General features: G+C 43.2%; 2 protein-coding genes across 2 annotated transcripts; both read right to left on the reverse strand.

Annotated features, from left to right (window-relative positions):
• Positions 1–120: 120 nt before the first annotated feature.
• Positions 121–2,589, reverse strand: LOC111964853 (platelet-activating factor acetylhydrolase IB subunit alpha1). Its single transcript, XM_023988687.2, has 5 exons — positions 2,307–2,589; positions 1,096–1,188; positions 815–904; positions 517–633; positions 121–294 (listed from the first exon to the last, which is right to left on the reverse strand). Exons 1-5 carry the CDS (start codon positions 2,343–2,345, stop codon positions 136–138), a joined length of 498 nt encoding a protein of 165 aa, XP_023844455.1. The 5' UTR covers positions 2,346–2,589; the 3' UTR covers positions 121–135.
• A 734-nt stretch (positions 2,590–3,323) lies between these two features.
• LOC111964595 (toll-like receptor 13) lies at positions 3,324–6,709 on the reverse strand. The gene has a single exon (XM_070443874.1). The coding sequence runs from the start codon at positions 6,626–6,628 to the stop codon at positions 4,475–4,477; it is 2,154 nt and encodes a 717-aa protein (XP_070299975.1). The 5' UTR covers positions 6,629–6,709; the 3' UTR covers positions 3,324–4,474.
• Positions 6,710–15,090: the final 8,381 nt, after the last annotated feature.

Consider the following 15,090-nt stretch of genomic DNA (forward strand, 5'->3'; position numbering starts at 1 on the left):
TAACCAGAACATTCCACACCGGCAGACATTTGATATTGGCAGTTAAACAGGTCAAAGATAGAACATCAGTACTTAGTAACAGTAAATCAAATACAGGAAAATTATTAATCAAACATTTCCCATTAATGGTTTAAGTCACATTTGTGGTAGAAAAGAGGTAATACAACCTACCAGTACGAGAGTGTAAGCCTTCGGCAGCTTGTCCTTGATAAGTTGGACTATGGCCATGATGCCTCCACAGATCTGTTCTGCAGTGTGACCGTGATTATTGGTGCCCACCCACAGCACCACAACCTGGTGGAGGCAGAGGCACAAACATCAACTTGGTGGGCAGTTTCATTCATACCACTTGATTTAAAAGCATGTTGAATGATTGATACTGAAAGTGCTTTTTGGCCCAGGAACAGGCTTGGGACCATGGGTCTGTGCAGCCATTAGGGTTTAAATCTGAACAATGAGGAGTGTATGATCAACTCTAATGTAACATCCTAACATGTTGTCTGTATGTATACATGCCTTTGGGCTGATGTGGGCCAACTCTCCATTGCTCAATCTCCACAAGACATGCTGTGTTGCATCACCTCCCACCCCAAAGTTGAGAGCGTGGAGAGGGGAAAACAGGTCTCGCCACACCTGACAAAGACACATCAACACCATTATGTCAACTAGCATAACATAGCAGCTAACATGTACTTTCTTCAGACTTGTAATCAGAAAATATTTCAATGTGGCAAATGATGTTAGCTTCAGTTTCAAACAACAAACGTCACCAATGTTTGCAGTCCCCTTACAGCTGTCAGGATAGAGAGATTACCTCAAACTGGTGCAAGAGCTGGACAAGAGAGTCTCCTACAAACAGGACATCAGGCTCCTTGTCCTTGCTGTTAGACACAAAGTGGTTATGCTGTATGCAGAGGGAGGGAGGAATGGAGATACCTAGTCAATGCATTCAACCCGAAATGTGTCTTCCACATTTAACCTAACCACTCTGAATCAGGACACGAGAGGAAATTGACCTTCCAAGACTAGAACTGCTGCTGTTATTCTAAAATGGCAGATGTAATGTATTGGTGAGGCAAACAGCAGGATACACACCAAAGACATCCATCGCCCATCTCCCTGGGTGTCCACACCAGGAGTGGGTGTGGCGGCGGGGTTGGAGTCTCCTGAGCTCATCACTTTGTCTGTCTAGTGTCAGAAAGAATCAAAGTGAAAATCATGGCTTGGTAGATTAGAGCTGATGGATGGATGGATGCTTATTGTATGTGAATCAATAAAGCAACTAACTATAGGGAGCTAGCTAGGTCACTACAGTAGAATAGCGCAAAACAATTCCAAGTGAAATGTGTAACCCTATTCACAAATGGGCGTACACTGGCATTATGGGGGCTAATAACGAATAACGATGTCAGAAAAGAATACTTTAGCACAAATAACCAAAACACGAGCTAGCTAGCTGACCATTCCTGTAGCCTGGCATATTTCAAGCCAGGCTACAGGAATAGTCAGCTAGCTATACAGTACTGTAGCTAGCTAATCATTCAGTTAGCATAAAGTGCTATGAACCAATGATGCATTGGCAATGTGGTGCATCAACATACAGGCGTACAGACTTTTTCATATTAATAGGTGAGATCGCTGAATAGCTAACAATTATTATTGTTTTACAATACCGTAATGGTGGTTCGGTCTGCCTGATGTTCCTGAAAGTAACATTTCAAGTCACTACAGAATGTACCATTGACCACTCATAGGTGAGCTACTTCAGTAAAATACCGTTTTGTTTTCAGTCTAGTAATATGTGTACGCATATAAGTAGTAATGTGTATGAATACCTCCCTAAAACACGATTTTCACAGTAAATTACGGCTATCAACGTGACTGCCAAAGGGAATTATAGTTGCGGATAAAATGTAGCCTACCCCCGCATGTCTAGATTTGGACTAGTTCGGTGGTGTTCACGAGGTAAGAGGCGCGCCGCCGTTGCGCAGATGTGACGTTTTAGTCTTTTAGCAGAAGCTCTTATTCAGAGCAATAGAGTTCTTACATTTTCCGTACTTGTCCCCTTTATTTTTTTGAGCAGTGTATAACATCAGTCGTATAGCGTAATAGTACATTAAAATGCTCAATTTACATCTAACATATAATTGGTAATTGTAGGGTTATTATGATAGGATTTCCTAAATAGATTAGCAATAGAACGTGCCACTATAATGCTACAGTACATTTTCTTCGTGAAATTGTCACAGAATGTTCTAAATGACAGTCTTCTTTGCAATACTTAGATGTACTGTATGATAACAAACCAATTGCTGCCACACTTGCTTCTCTTTAGGCTGCTGCATGGAACCCCAACCCCAGTGTCGAGCAGGTTGGGGAACTGATCAGAGAACTACTTAGGCCCGCTTCCTCCTCGCACTTCCTCATGGACCTCCAGCCCTCTGGTTCCCCCTCTCGCCATCACGTCTTTGCCCCCCTGCCTCACCTTGGGCACAAGGCCCCCCCTGCCTCACAATCCGGTCCGCCTCAGCCCCGGGATGACGTATTTGACAGGGAAAGCATGAGAGAGTCAACCAGGGAGGATCAATTTGAGAACTGGAGGTATGACCCAGATTTGAGGTTTCTAAACCAGACAGAAACAGTGAGGGAGAGAAGCAGTGGGCCTATCAGAGGACTATGCAGTGTTTCCTGCAGTATCCCACAGGGCCACCAGGGGGACACAGAGACAGACACTTGCCATAGCAGCAAGATCCATACGACATTGAAAGAGGCCATTCCTTTTGTGCTCCCACCCACTATCAACTACTAGACAGTCATCAGCTCCACCCTTTTTATCGCTTCAACTGCCGGCCCCCAACCAGCCCTGTAATCTCCAGGTCCCACCTTCCTGACATGGCCTACTATCCCCCCTCCCACATGCTGGAGAGTGGCATGTCCCCTCCTCTGCTCCCCGGGTCCCTGCCTGCTTTCCCCAGCCCTGAACACTGGTCTTTCCCCCGGATGAGACTGTACTGATCCACATCCACTGTGCCTGTCCAGAGACTGCATAGCGATGCCTCTGTGTAGTAGAGACATGCATAAGTTCAATGCTGTTGAGTATTTTCCAAATGCATACCATCAAGTCTAATTGTTTACAATTACAACTGACTTGATTTATTTATTTATTGTTATTGAATAGCGTCATATGAGGGGCAGAAAGACAAAGTGCCATCCAGGAAATGTTGTTTGTATTTTTACAAATATAAGTTAAATGTGTGAGAAAACATTACTATTTAAAAAAATATTTTCTTTCATGTTTCACATACTCTAAAACTACTTACAGCCTGGAGAATGTATTTTTTATTGCATGAATACTTCTAAATGAAATATGCGCATGTAAAAACATACAGAAGCACTGTAAGAGAAAATGCATTGCATAACTTATGCAGTATGTTGTTTACAGACAGCTACAGTGGACAAGTCAACTTTGGCAGCACATGTGAATGTGTCCCTCGTTATTTTTTTGGCCAATGGGCATAGTCAATTTTCCCATGACAGCAAATTACAAATGCAAACAAATGATGGCTTTAGCTTATTATAGCAGTCAATCAAAGCATCAACAATGCTGAATTTCAAGCAAGTAGAACATCAAATAAAATAAAATGTTATTTGTCACATGCGCCAAATACAACAGGTGTAGACCTTACAGTGAAATGCTTACTTACAAGCCTTTAACCAACAATGCAGTTTTAAGAAAAAAATAAGTGATAAGTACATTTAAAAAAATGAAAGTAACAAATAATAAAAGAGCAGCAGTAAAATAACAATAGCGAGGCTATATACAGAGGGTACCGGTACAGAGTCATGACACGGAGGACACATTTACAAGATTTTCAGTTCCTCTCTGTTTCTATATGTGGGTAGGCATAATGTCAGTACTTTTACTACATTGAACTTTGTTTAATGCCCTGGAAACAGGCTGCTGCCAGGGCCAAGCGTGTCCTCTAACCCTTTCCTTAAGTCATTAAGTAATAGGTCTCATCTGTCGGTGTATTGCTGATTTGAGACAGTGATATTTACCAACAAGAAGTATACTTAAAGAATACTTTAACTTTGCAACATGATTTGTCAGGGTATGTCTGATCATCTTATTTCCATTTTCCTCTGCATCTTTTAAATATACATACATTATTACAATATTATTTAGTACAGAACAGGATTAAATGTGTTTTTTTTCCATGAGCAAATTACAAAAGCCCCCCAAAAATGAATTAAGCTTATTATAGCAATCAACCAAAGCATAGACAATGCTTGATTTCAAGCAAGTAGAAAATGATGGCACAAAGAACATATTTACAAGAGATTCAGTTCCTCTCTCTGTCTTTGTATGTGTCTGTGTGTGTGCATAATTTCTGTACTTTTACTACATAGAACTTTGTTTAATATCCAGGAATCAGGCTGCTGCTAGGGCAAAGTGTGTCCTATAACCCTTTCCTTAAGGCATTAAGTAATAGTTATCATCATCCGTCGGTGGCTGATTGAAGTATTCCTCCCTCCCCTCATCCTCCTCTTCAAACCTGCTGCTCCCGCTCCTCAGTGCCCTCCTCAGATGGTTCCAAAACAGTTCCTGGGCTTTGACCGGGTCAGTGCAGTCTGACCCCGGCCACTGCAGGTAGGTCTTCTTCAACATGACCTTTCTCATACGGTGGTAAGCCGACAGCTGTCTTTCAGGGATGGGCTCCAGGAAGATGAGCAGGAGCACATCCCGGAGCTCGTGGAAGAGCCTGTAGCTGGCCAGCTGGATCTCCAGGGAGCACCACTCGCTGCACAGGAAATTCCTACTAACCACGCAGATGGTCTTGCGGCTGCTGTACACGGCGGAGACGATGTTGTCCACAATGTTGCGGCCCAGCTCAAAGTCACGGTGGTGCAGGCACAGCCGGAAAGAGGCTCCGTTGCCCTCCAGGTTGGGAAGTAGCTGGTCTAGTACCCAGGGCTCATCCGCCGAGTTATAGGAGATGAAAGCATCGTATTTGCAGTGCTCCTCTTTCTGCCTCAGCCTGCGCCAGTGTTGGCCGAACCAGGAGCGGAACACATAATAGCTATACTTCAGTTTCCAATACAGCTTGTTGTAGAGAAGCGGGATTATAGTCAGCAGTAAAATCACAGTGGTTGTGGTGGCAAAAAGGTACTCTCCCAGGTCCAGGTAGCAAACATTGGTGTCAAAGTTGTAGAAGCTTTTTTGGAGTTTTTTATCTTGGCACTTTAGACTGTATTGTAAGACTAACTGGACTCTCTGGTTAGTCAAAGTCCAGTTCTGCAGGCCAATGTTGATGCAGGTGCAACTAAGAGGAATGTTGCGCAGGTCCAGGTAGCGCAGTTTAGGGAGAGCCTTCAGCACTTTCACATCTAAGGATTGCATTACGTTTTGGTTGAGAAGCAAGATCTGCAGCTCTGTCAGATTCCCAAAAACCTCATTTGAGAAGGACTGGATGCCCATGTTCCTTGCGCTGAGCTTGCTCAACTTCCGCAGGTTTTTGAAGACGCCCGGCTGCAGCTGCATCACCCCGGCACAGGAGTTGTCCAAGGAGAGGAAAGTCAAGTTGGTCAGATCATCAAAAGTGTCTGCTGCGAAGCTGAAGATGTGATTGTCGGTGAGGTAGAGCGATTGGAGGGAGTTGAGACCACGGAAAAAGGCATAAGGCAGCATGTTGAGGCCGTGGGGCATCTGCGCATCTAGTTTGAGGTTGCGAAGTTTTGTTAGATTCACGAAAGGAGAGTTGGTACGTTTAGAGGAGAAGCTAACCTGATTCCCATGTAGATCAAGAACTTCAAGTGTGGCGTGGAATGGTTTAAACTTGGCGCTGTCGATCTGTTTGAGATTGTTTCCGTCGAGGTACAAATTGGCCAGGTTAACGAGCCCCACAAAGGCTGACTCTTCAAAATGACTGATTTTGTTCCCTCCAAGATCCAAAATGTGCAGGCATTTGAGTGAATGGAAAGTCTTGTTGAAAATAACAGCTATCTGATTGTTACGTAGATTAAGTATTTCCAGGCTATGCAGATCTTCAAAGCTATCCTTGTACAGATCTGTCAGGAGGTTATTGTCCAGACGCAGTGTGACAAGACTAGTCAGCCCACTGAAAGCCTTATGGTCAAGATAGGCGATTATGTTTATGTTGAGTTGTAGGGTCTTCACATTTGGTGTGTGGTGGAAAGCAAAAGAGTTGACTTTGAGTATGCGATTGTAACGGTAGCTCAGATCTGTCAGATTTGGGAAAGAGAGGTTCTGTCTGTTGCAGGACATTAGGGAGGTGAGGTGGTTTTTCTCTGCTGTGAAGTTCTTGATTTGATCCTGTCCTTTAAGAAAGTGGAGGCATCTTACCTTCCTCAACTGGTTGAAGGAAAGGTCCAATAAACCTCGGATTGGTGGACAGTTTGAAAGTGTGTTCTTTCCTAATGACAGAATCCCATTGCTTCCCAGACTCAACTTTTTAACAAATGTGACCTTTGTACTCAAAAGGCTGCATAACTCCATGAGCAGATTGTCAGTCTTCAACCCCATACCAGAGAAGTCTATGTTCCCAACTCTAACATTGCTGACATTCAAAAGCTCTGGCACTGTAACATTGGTTGAACGCAAACGCATGTAGTTTAGCTTCTGCAAGTCCAGACCTTGAAAAGCCCTCGAAGGGAGCTGGTCATTGTAGGAGAGATCCAGCAGTAGTACCTGTCTCTTATACACATCTAGATGTGTATAAGAGACAGGTACATAACTATGCAACCCTCCCCCAAAGTCAATACTTTGTAGAGCCACCTTTTGCAGCAATTACAGCTGCAAGTCTCTTGGGGTATGTCTCTATAAGCTTGGCACATCTAGCCACTGGGATTTTTGCCCACTCTTCAAGGCAAAACTGCTCCAGCTCCTTCAAGTTGGATGGGTTCCGCTGGTGTACAGCAATCTTTAAGTCATACCACAGATTCTCAATTGGATTGAGGTCTGGGCTTTGACTAGGCCATTCCAAGACATTTAAATGTTTCCCCTTAAACCACTCGAATGTTGCTTTAGCAGTATGCTTAGGGTCATTGTCCTGCTGGATGGTGAACCTCTGTCCCAGTCTCAAATCTCTGGAAGACTGAAACAGGTTTCCCTCAAGAATTTCCCTGTATTTAGCACCATCCATCATTCCTTCGATTCTGACCAGTTTCCCAGTCCTTGCCGATGAAAAACATCCGCACAGGATGGTGTTTTCGGGGTGATGACAGGTTTTGGCCTGTCTCTTATACACATCTAGATGTGTATAAGAGACAGCTCTGTGTATGTGTGCCTCATTTTAGTACTTTTACAACATTGAACTTTGTTTCATATCCAGGAATCAGGCTGCTGCTAGGGCAAAGTGTGTCCTCTAACCCTTTCCTTAAGGCATTAAGTAATACTTCTGTCTCTTATACACATCTAGATGTGTATAAGAGACAGGGTTCCTCTTTTCCATTAGGTACAGTGGCTTGCGAAAGTATTCACCACCCTTGGTATTTTTCCTATTTTGTTGCCTTACAACCTGACTTTTATTTTTATTTTTGGGGGGTTTGTATCATTTGATTTACACAACATGTCTACCACTTTGAAGATACCGAATAGTTTTTATTGTGAAACAAATAAGACAAAAAACAGAACTTGAGCGTACATAACTATGCAACCCTCCCCCAAAGTCAATACTTTGTAGAGCCACCTTTTGCAGCAATTACAGCTGCAAGTCTCTTGGGGTATGTCTCTATAAGCTTGGCACATCTAGCCACTGGGATTTTTGCCCACTCTTCATGGCAATACTGCTCCAGCTCCTTCAAGTTGAATGGGTTCTCCTGATGTACAGCAATCTTTGTCACACCACAGATTGTCAATTGGATTGAGGTCTGGGCTTTGACTAGGCCATTCCAAGACATTTAAATGTTTCCCCTTAAACCACTCGAATGTTGCTTTAGCAGTATGCTTAGGGTCATTGTCCTGCTGGATGGTGAACCTCTGTCCCAGTCTCAAATCTCTGGAAGACTGAAACAGGTTTCCCTCAAGAATTTCCCTGTATTTAGCACCATCCATCATTCCTTCGATTCTGACCAGTTTCCCAGTCCTTGCCGATGAAAAACATCCGCACAGGATGGTGTTTTCGGGGTGATGACAGGTGTTGGGTTTGGCCAGACATAGCGTTTTCCTTGATGGCCAAAAGGCTCAATTTTAGTCTCATCACCCCAGAGTACCTTCTTCCATTTGATTGGGGAGTCTCCCACATGCCTTTAGGCAAACACCAAACGTGTTTACTTATTTCTTTTTTTTTAAGCAATGGATTTTTCTGGCCACTTCCGTAAAGCCCAGCTCTGCGGAGTGTACGGCTTAAAGTGGTCCTATGGACAGATACTCCAATCTCCGCTGTGGAGCTTTGCAGCTCTTTCAAGGTTATCTTTGGTCTCTTTGTTGCCTCTGATTAATGCCCTCCTTGCCTGGTCCGTGAGTTTTGGTGGGCGGCCCTCTTTTGGCAGGTTTGTTGTGGTGCCATATTCTTTCCATTTTTAAATAATGGATTTAATCTTGCTCCGTGGGATGTTCAAAGTTTCAGATATTTTTTTAGAACCCAACCCTGGTTTGTACCTCTCCCCAACTTTGTCCCTGAACTGTTTGGAGAGCTCCTTGGTCTTCGTCGTGTCGCTTGCTTGGTGATGCCCCTTGTTTAGTGGTGTTGCAGACTCTGGGGCCTTTCAGAACAGGTGAATATATATATATACTGAGATCATGTGACACATCGTGTGACACTTAGATTGCACACAGGTGGACTTTATTTAACAAATTATTTGACTTCTGAAGGTAATTGGTTGTACCAGATCTTTTTTAGGGGCTTCATAGCAAAGGGGGTGAATACATGTGCACGCACCACTTTTCCGATTTAAATGTTTTTTTACATTTTTTGAAACAAGTTTTTTTTCTAATTTCACACAAAATAGTCCAAATTGGTGAAGTATGTCCATCACATGAAATCCAAATAAAAATATATTTAAATTACAGGTTGTAATGCAACAAAATAGGAAAAACACCAAGGGGGGTGAATACTATTGTAAGGCACTGTACTTTCCTTCACCTTATCATGATACACCTCAACCTCACCTCAGACATCTCCCAATGGGTCTTTTAAGTTGGACAGAGTTCAGTTTTGTTATTAAATCTTTTATTAATTTAAATTTTTTATAAAATGTAGTCGGAAATGTGGAGGGGAGGCAGATGCAGAGAGGACGGGTTAAGAGGGAATTGTACCCATATCGCCAGGGGTATATGTGGCCCAGAGTCTTGGAGGATAACCACTAAACCAGACTGCCAAAACTGTTCACAGTTTTAGTGTTTAAAAAGATTTCACTTCAGTCAATTCGGGAAGCAATTTGAAATTCCAATGACATAATTTAAATGAGAATTTATCTAAAATGAATTGCAATTATTATACTTGCATCCTTGAAAGTATGAATAGTATGACAATTTGAACTGACATTTTAGTTCTAATCCTGAATGACACAAAATTAAGTTGGAAATGACCCCAATCCAGATCAATAAATGGATCATACAGCTCGTGTCATAGGTATGAATGCTGCTCAAGGGTTTTTCTGTAAATAGTGGGGCCCAAGTGTAACATTGGGATCAAATCAGTCCATTTCATTAAGTTAGGCCCTAGTCTATGGATTTCACATGACTGGGCAGGGGTGCAGCCATGGGTGGGCCTGGGGCTGCATAGGCCCACCCACTGGGGAGCCAGGCCCAGACTCTCCGCAAAAGGGCTTTATTACAGACAGAAATACTCCTCAGCATCCCCCCTCTCATCCCCAATTGCACACTCCCTCAAACTTGAGACATCTGTGGCATTGTGTTGTGTGACAGAAATGCACATTTAAAGTGGCCTTTTATTGTCCACAACACAAGGTGCACCTGTGTAGTGATCATGCTGTTTAATCAGCTTCTTGATATGCCACACCTGTCAGGTGGATGGATCATCTTGGCAAAGGAGAAATGCTCACTAACAGGGATGTAAACAAATTTGTGCACACAATTTGAGAGATGTTTTTTGTGTGTATGTTGGGACCAACACTTTACATGTTGTGTTTATATTATAGTCTGCCGACACAATGCGCGTTAGACTGTTCAATCCGAGGCACAAAAACGTCTGAAAGTTATGATTTGGAAAGGCACATACCTGTTTATATAAGGTCCCACAATTGACAGTGATGTCAGAGCAAAAACCAAGCCATGAAGTCGATGGAATTGTCCGTAGAGTGCCGAGACAGGATTGTGTCGAGCCACAGATCTGGGGAAGGGTACCAAAAAATGTCTGCAGCATTGAAGGTCCCCAAGAACACAGTGGCCTCCATCATTCTTTAATGGAAGAAGTTTGGAACCACCAAGACTCTTCCTAGAGCTGACCGCCCTGCAAAACTGAGCAATCGGGGAAGAAGGGCCTTGGTCATGGAGGTGACCAAGAACCCGATGGTCACTCTGACAGAGCTCCAGAGTTCCTCTGTGGAGATGGGAGAACCTTCCAGAAGGACAACATCTCTGCAGCACTCCACCAATTAGGCCTTTATGGTAGTGGCCAGATGGAAGCCACTCCACAGTAAAAGGCACATGACCGCCCGCTTGGAATTGGCAAAAAGGCACCTACAGTAAAGATTCTCAGACCTCTGGTCTGATGAAACCAAGATTGGAGGAAACCTGGCACCATCCTTACGGTGACGCATGGTGGTGGCATAATCATGATCCTTGATGAAAACCTGCTCCAGAGCTCTCAGGACCTCAAACTGGGGCGATGGTTCACCTTCCAACAGGACAATGACCCTAAGCACACAGCCAAGACAACGCAGGAGTGGCTTTGGGACAAGTCTATGAATGTCCATGAGTGGCCCAGCCAGACTTAAACCTGATCGAACATCTCTGAAGAGACCTGAAAATAGCTGTGCAGMAACGCTCCCCATCCAACCTGACAGAGCTTGAGAGGATCTGCAGAGAAGAACGGGAGAAACTCCCCAAATACAGGTGTGCCAAGCTTGTAGTGTCATACCCAAGAAGACTGGAGACTGTAATTGCTTCCAAAGGTGCTTCAACAAAGTGCTGAGTAAAGGGTCTGTATACTTATGTAAATGTAACATTTCCGGGTTTTATTTTTAATAAATTAGCCATCATTTCTAAACCTGTTTTTGCTTTGTCATTATGGGGTATTGTGTGTAGATTTGATGAGGGGCAAAAAAATTGAATACATTTTAGAATAAGGCTGTAACTTAACAAAATGTGGAGAAAGTCAAGGGGTCAGTATATTTTCTGAAGGCACTGGAACTTGTGAACACAAAATGCAGGAACACGACAGTTGATCGTCACTTGACTATCATTCAGAAATGTTCTTCCTGATGATGTGGAAAAATGTCAAAATGTAGGCTAATTAAACAGCTAGTACCCTAGTTTATTGAAAGACCCTCAACCACTGTGAGAAATCAAAGCATTGACTTTTGTAATGCTGCATGCAGCAATTTTCATAATCTTACAAATTAGTTTAATTTCATTCATCATAATCCATAGCAACTTCTACAGCTTTCGTTTGCCTATCATAATCCATCATAACATAATTGAATGAAGGGTTATCAAACACGTTTCAAGAGTTATTTTACAAATCACATTAAAATAAAGAAAAATCATATCTCAAGTCCCATTTCATCTTTAATTAAAAGCCTCGAGTTCAGTCTTACCTCCGTTCTGGGGGCTGTATCATGTCTGTATCATGTCCTTTCTGCTACATTATGAAAGCTAGGCTCTTAATCATTGTGTAATGACTGCCTCGCGTTGGTTGTACAGAAAGAGGAAGGAAAGGGACAACGGACATGGAGTCATGCGACACGATCAAATAAAAGTTGTTCTCCATTTATTGTTCTTCATGTACATGGCGAGGGAGAGGAAAACCCAGGGACTCCAGTCAACAATGTGCCAAACACAATATACACAGATTCAACAGCATATACAATCTCTTTATTCTGCTGGGGAAGGTTTTCATTTTTAAAACTCTCAGTAAATAAATATTTGTTTATTGAATTATTTCAAAATAACTGTGAAACACTATTATACACTAGAAGGATTGATTGCAAAAGAAAGTGGGAGGTCTCAATATTCTACTGATAAGTAGGACCAAATAACGCATTAAGAGGGATGGGTCTTATTTCATATAAAAAGGAAAGGTGTTCCTGGTTGGCAGTTATGACAATTCAAGTTTTTGTTTGTCGTATTTCTAAAATATTTTTTTTATATCTATATATTTTTTTACGTAATTCCTGTTTGTGTTTTTGTAGTTGGTTGGATTAATTGTGTCCACCACACCGAGGTAGTTGGTTGAAGAGGGTGTGGCAGGTAGTCTGGAGGACCATGAACATTTAGCAAACCTTTACAAATAAAAAATTGCCAAAAGAGGCTTTGGTAGAAGCTTTATTTACTCAGGTAATCAGGTACTTTTCAGACAAACAAATACACATATTTCTTAACTGAATCATGATATAAAACAACACTATACAAAGTACATCCTATGAGGAAACTGTAAACTGTCCATCTGACAGATTCTGCAGAGAGGCAGGCAGGCAGGCCATGACTACCCAGCAGTGGTGGAAAAAGTATCCAATTGTCATACAGTACTTGAGTAAAAGTAACACTGTTTCCCATGCTTGTTCAATGAACCATAAACAATTAATGAACATGCACCTGTGGAACGGTCGTTAAGACACTAACAGCTTACAGATGGTAGGCAGTTAAGGTCACAGTTATGAAAACGTAGGACACTAAAGAGGCCTTTCTACTGACTCTGAAAAACACCAAAAGAAAGATGCCCAGGGTCCCTGCTCATCTGCGTGAATGTGCCTTAGGCATGCTGCAAAGGAGACATGAGAACTGCAGATGTGGCCAGGGCAATAAATTGCAATGTCTGTACTGTGAGACGCCTAAGACAGCGCTACAGGGAGACAGGACGGACAGCTGGTCGTCCTCGCAGTGGCAGACCACATGTAACAACACCTGCACAGGATCGGTACATCTGAACATCACACCTGCGGGACAGGTACAGGATGGCAACAACAACTGCCCGAGTTACACCAGAAATGCACAATCCCTCCATCAGTGCTCAGACTGTCCACAATGGGCTGAGAGTGTCTGGACTGATGGCTTGTAGGCCTGTTGTAAGGAAGGTCCTCACCAGACATCACCGGCAACAAAGTCGCCTATGGGCACAAACCCACCGTCGCTGGACCAGACAGGACTGGCAAAAAGTGCTCTTCACTGACAAGTCGTGGTTTTGTCTCACCAGGGGTGATGGTCGGTTTCGCGTTTATCGTCGAAGGAATGAGCGTTACACCGAGGCCTGTACTCTGGAGCGGGATCAATTTGGAGTTGGAGGGTCCGTCATGGTCTGGGGCAGTGTGTCACAGCATCATCGGACTGAGTGTTGTCATTGCAGGCAATCTCAACGCTGTGCGTTACAGGGAAGACATCCTCCTCCCTCATGTGGTACCCTTCCTGCAGGCTCGTCCTGACATGACCCTCCAGCATGACAATGCCACCAGCCATACTGCTCGTTCTGTGCATGATTTCCTGCAAGACAGGAATGTCAGTGTTCTGCCATGGCCAGCGAAGAGCCCAGATCTCAATCCCATTGAACACATTTGGGACCTGTTGGATCGGAGGGTGAGGGCTATGGCCATTCCCCCCAGAAATGTCTGGGAACTTGCAGGTGCCTTGGTGGAAGAGTGGGGTAACATCTCACAGCAAGAACTGGCAAATCTGGTACAGTCCATGAGGAGGAGATGCACTGCAGTACTTAATGCAGCTGGTGGCCACACCAGATACAGACTGTTACTGTTACTTTTGATTTTGACCCCCCCTTTGTTCAGGGACACATTATTTAATTTCTGTTAGTCACATGTCTGTGGAACTTGTTCATTTTATGTCTCAGTTTTTGAATCTTATGTTCATACAAATATTTACACATGTTAAGTTTGCTGAAAGTAAACGCAGTTGACAGTGAGAGGACGTTTATTTTTTTGCTGAGTTTATTTGGTTTTAAATATACTTAAGTATCAAAAGTACAAGTAAAAGCATAAATCATTTCAAATTCCTTAAATTAAGCAAAACAAACTGCACCATTTTCTTGTTTTTAAACTGTATGGATAGCCAGGGGCACACTCCAACATTATTTACAAAAGATGCATTTGTGTTTAGTGAGTCTGCCAGACCAGAGGCTGTAGGGATGAGCACGTGTTCTCTTGATAAGTACGTGAATTTCACAACTTTCCTGTCCTGCTAAGCATTCAAAATGTAATGAGTACTTTGGGTTGTAAGGAGAAATGTATGGAGTAAAAAGTACAGCATTTTCTTTAGGAATGTAGTGAAGTAAAAATATAAATAGTAAAGTACAGATACCCCCCAAAAATACTTAAGTAGTACTTTAAAGTATTTTTTACTTAAGTACTTTACACCACTGCTACCTAGTCATCACGCACGGATCCCTGGATAAAAACAAACAAACAAACATAAATCTTGACATCACACACTATGAAACCACTTAAAGGTAGGGCCTTGACTTTTTCTTGACTAAGTGACCTTTAAGAGAGAGATCTCAGCCAGGCTGCAGTTTTAGGCTGTAAATACGGTCTTGGCCCTAAAATAAAGAACAACTATAACGGAGGGTGAAGACACAGAGACAGACACTTGCCACAGCAGCAAGATCCATATGACATTGAAAGGAGCCATTTTCCTCATCCTCATCTGCTCTCACCCACTATCCACTAGACAGTCATCAGCTCCACCCTTTCAATCGCTTCAACCGCCGCCCCCCAACCAGCCCTGTAATCTCCAGGTCCCACCTTCCTGGCATGGCCTACTATCCCCCCTCCCACATGCTGGAGAGTGGCCTGTCCCCTCCTCTGCTCCCCGGGTCCCTGCCTGCTTTCCCCAGCCCTGAACACTGGTCTTTCCCCCGGATGAGACTGTACTGATCCACAACCACTGTGCCTGTCCAGAGACTGCATAGCGATGCCTCTGTGTAGTAGAGACATGCATAA

The sequence above is a fragment of the Salvelinus sp. IW2-2015 genome, linkage group LG6.1, assembly GCF_002910315.2.
Source record: "Salvelinus sp. IW2-2015 linkage group LG6.1, ASM291031v2, whole genome shotgun sequence".
Taxonomy (NCBI): domain Eukaryota; kingdom Metazoa; phylum Chordata; class Actinopteri; order Salmoniformes; family Salmonidae; genus Salvelinus; species Salvelinus sp. IW2-2015.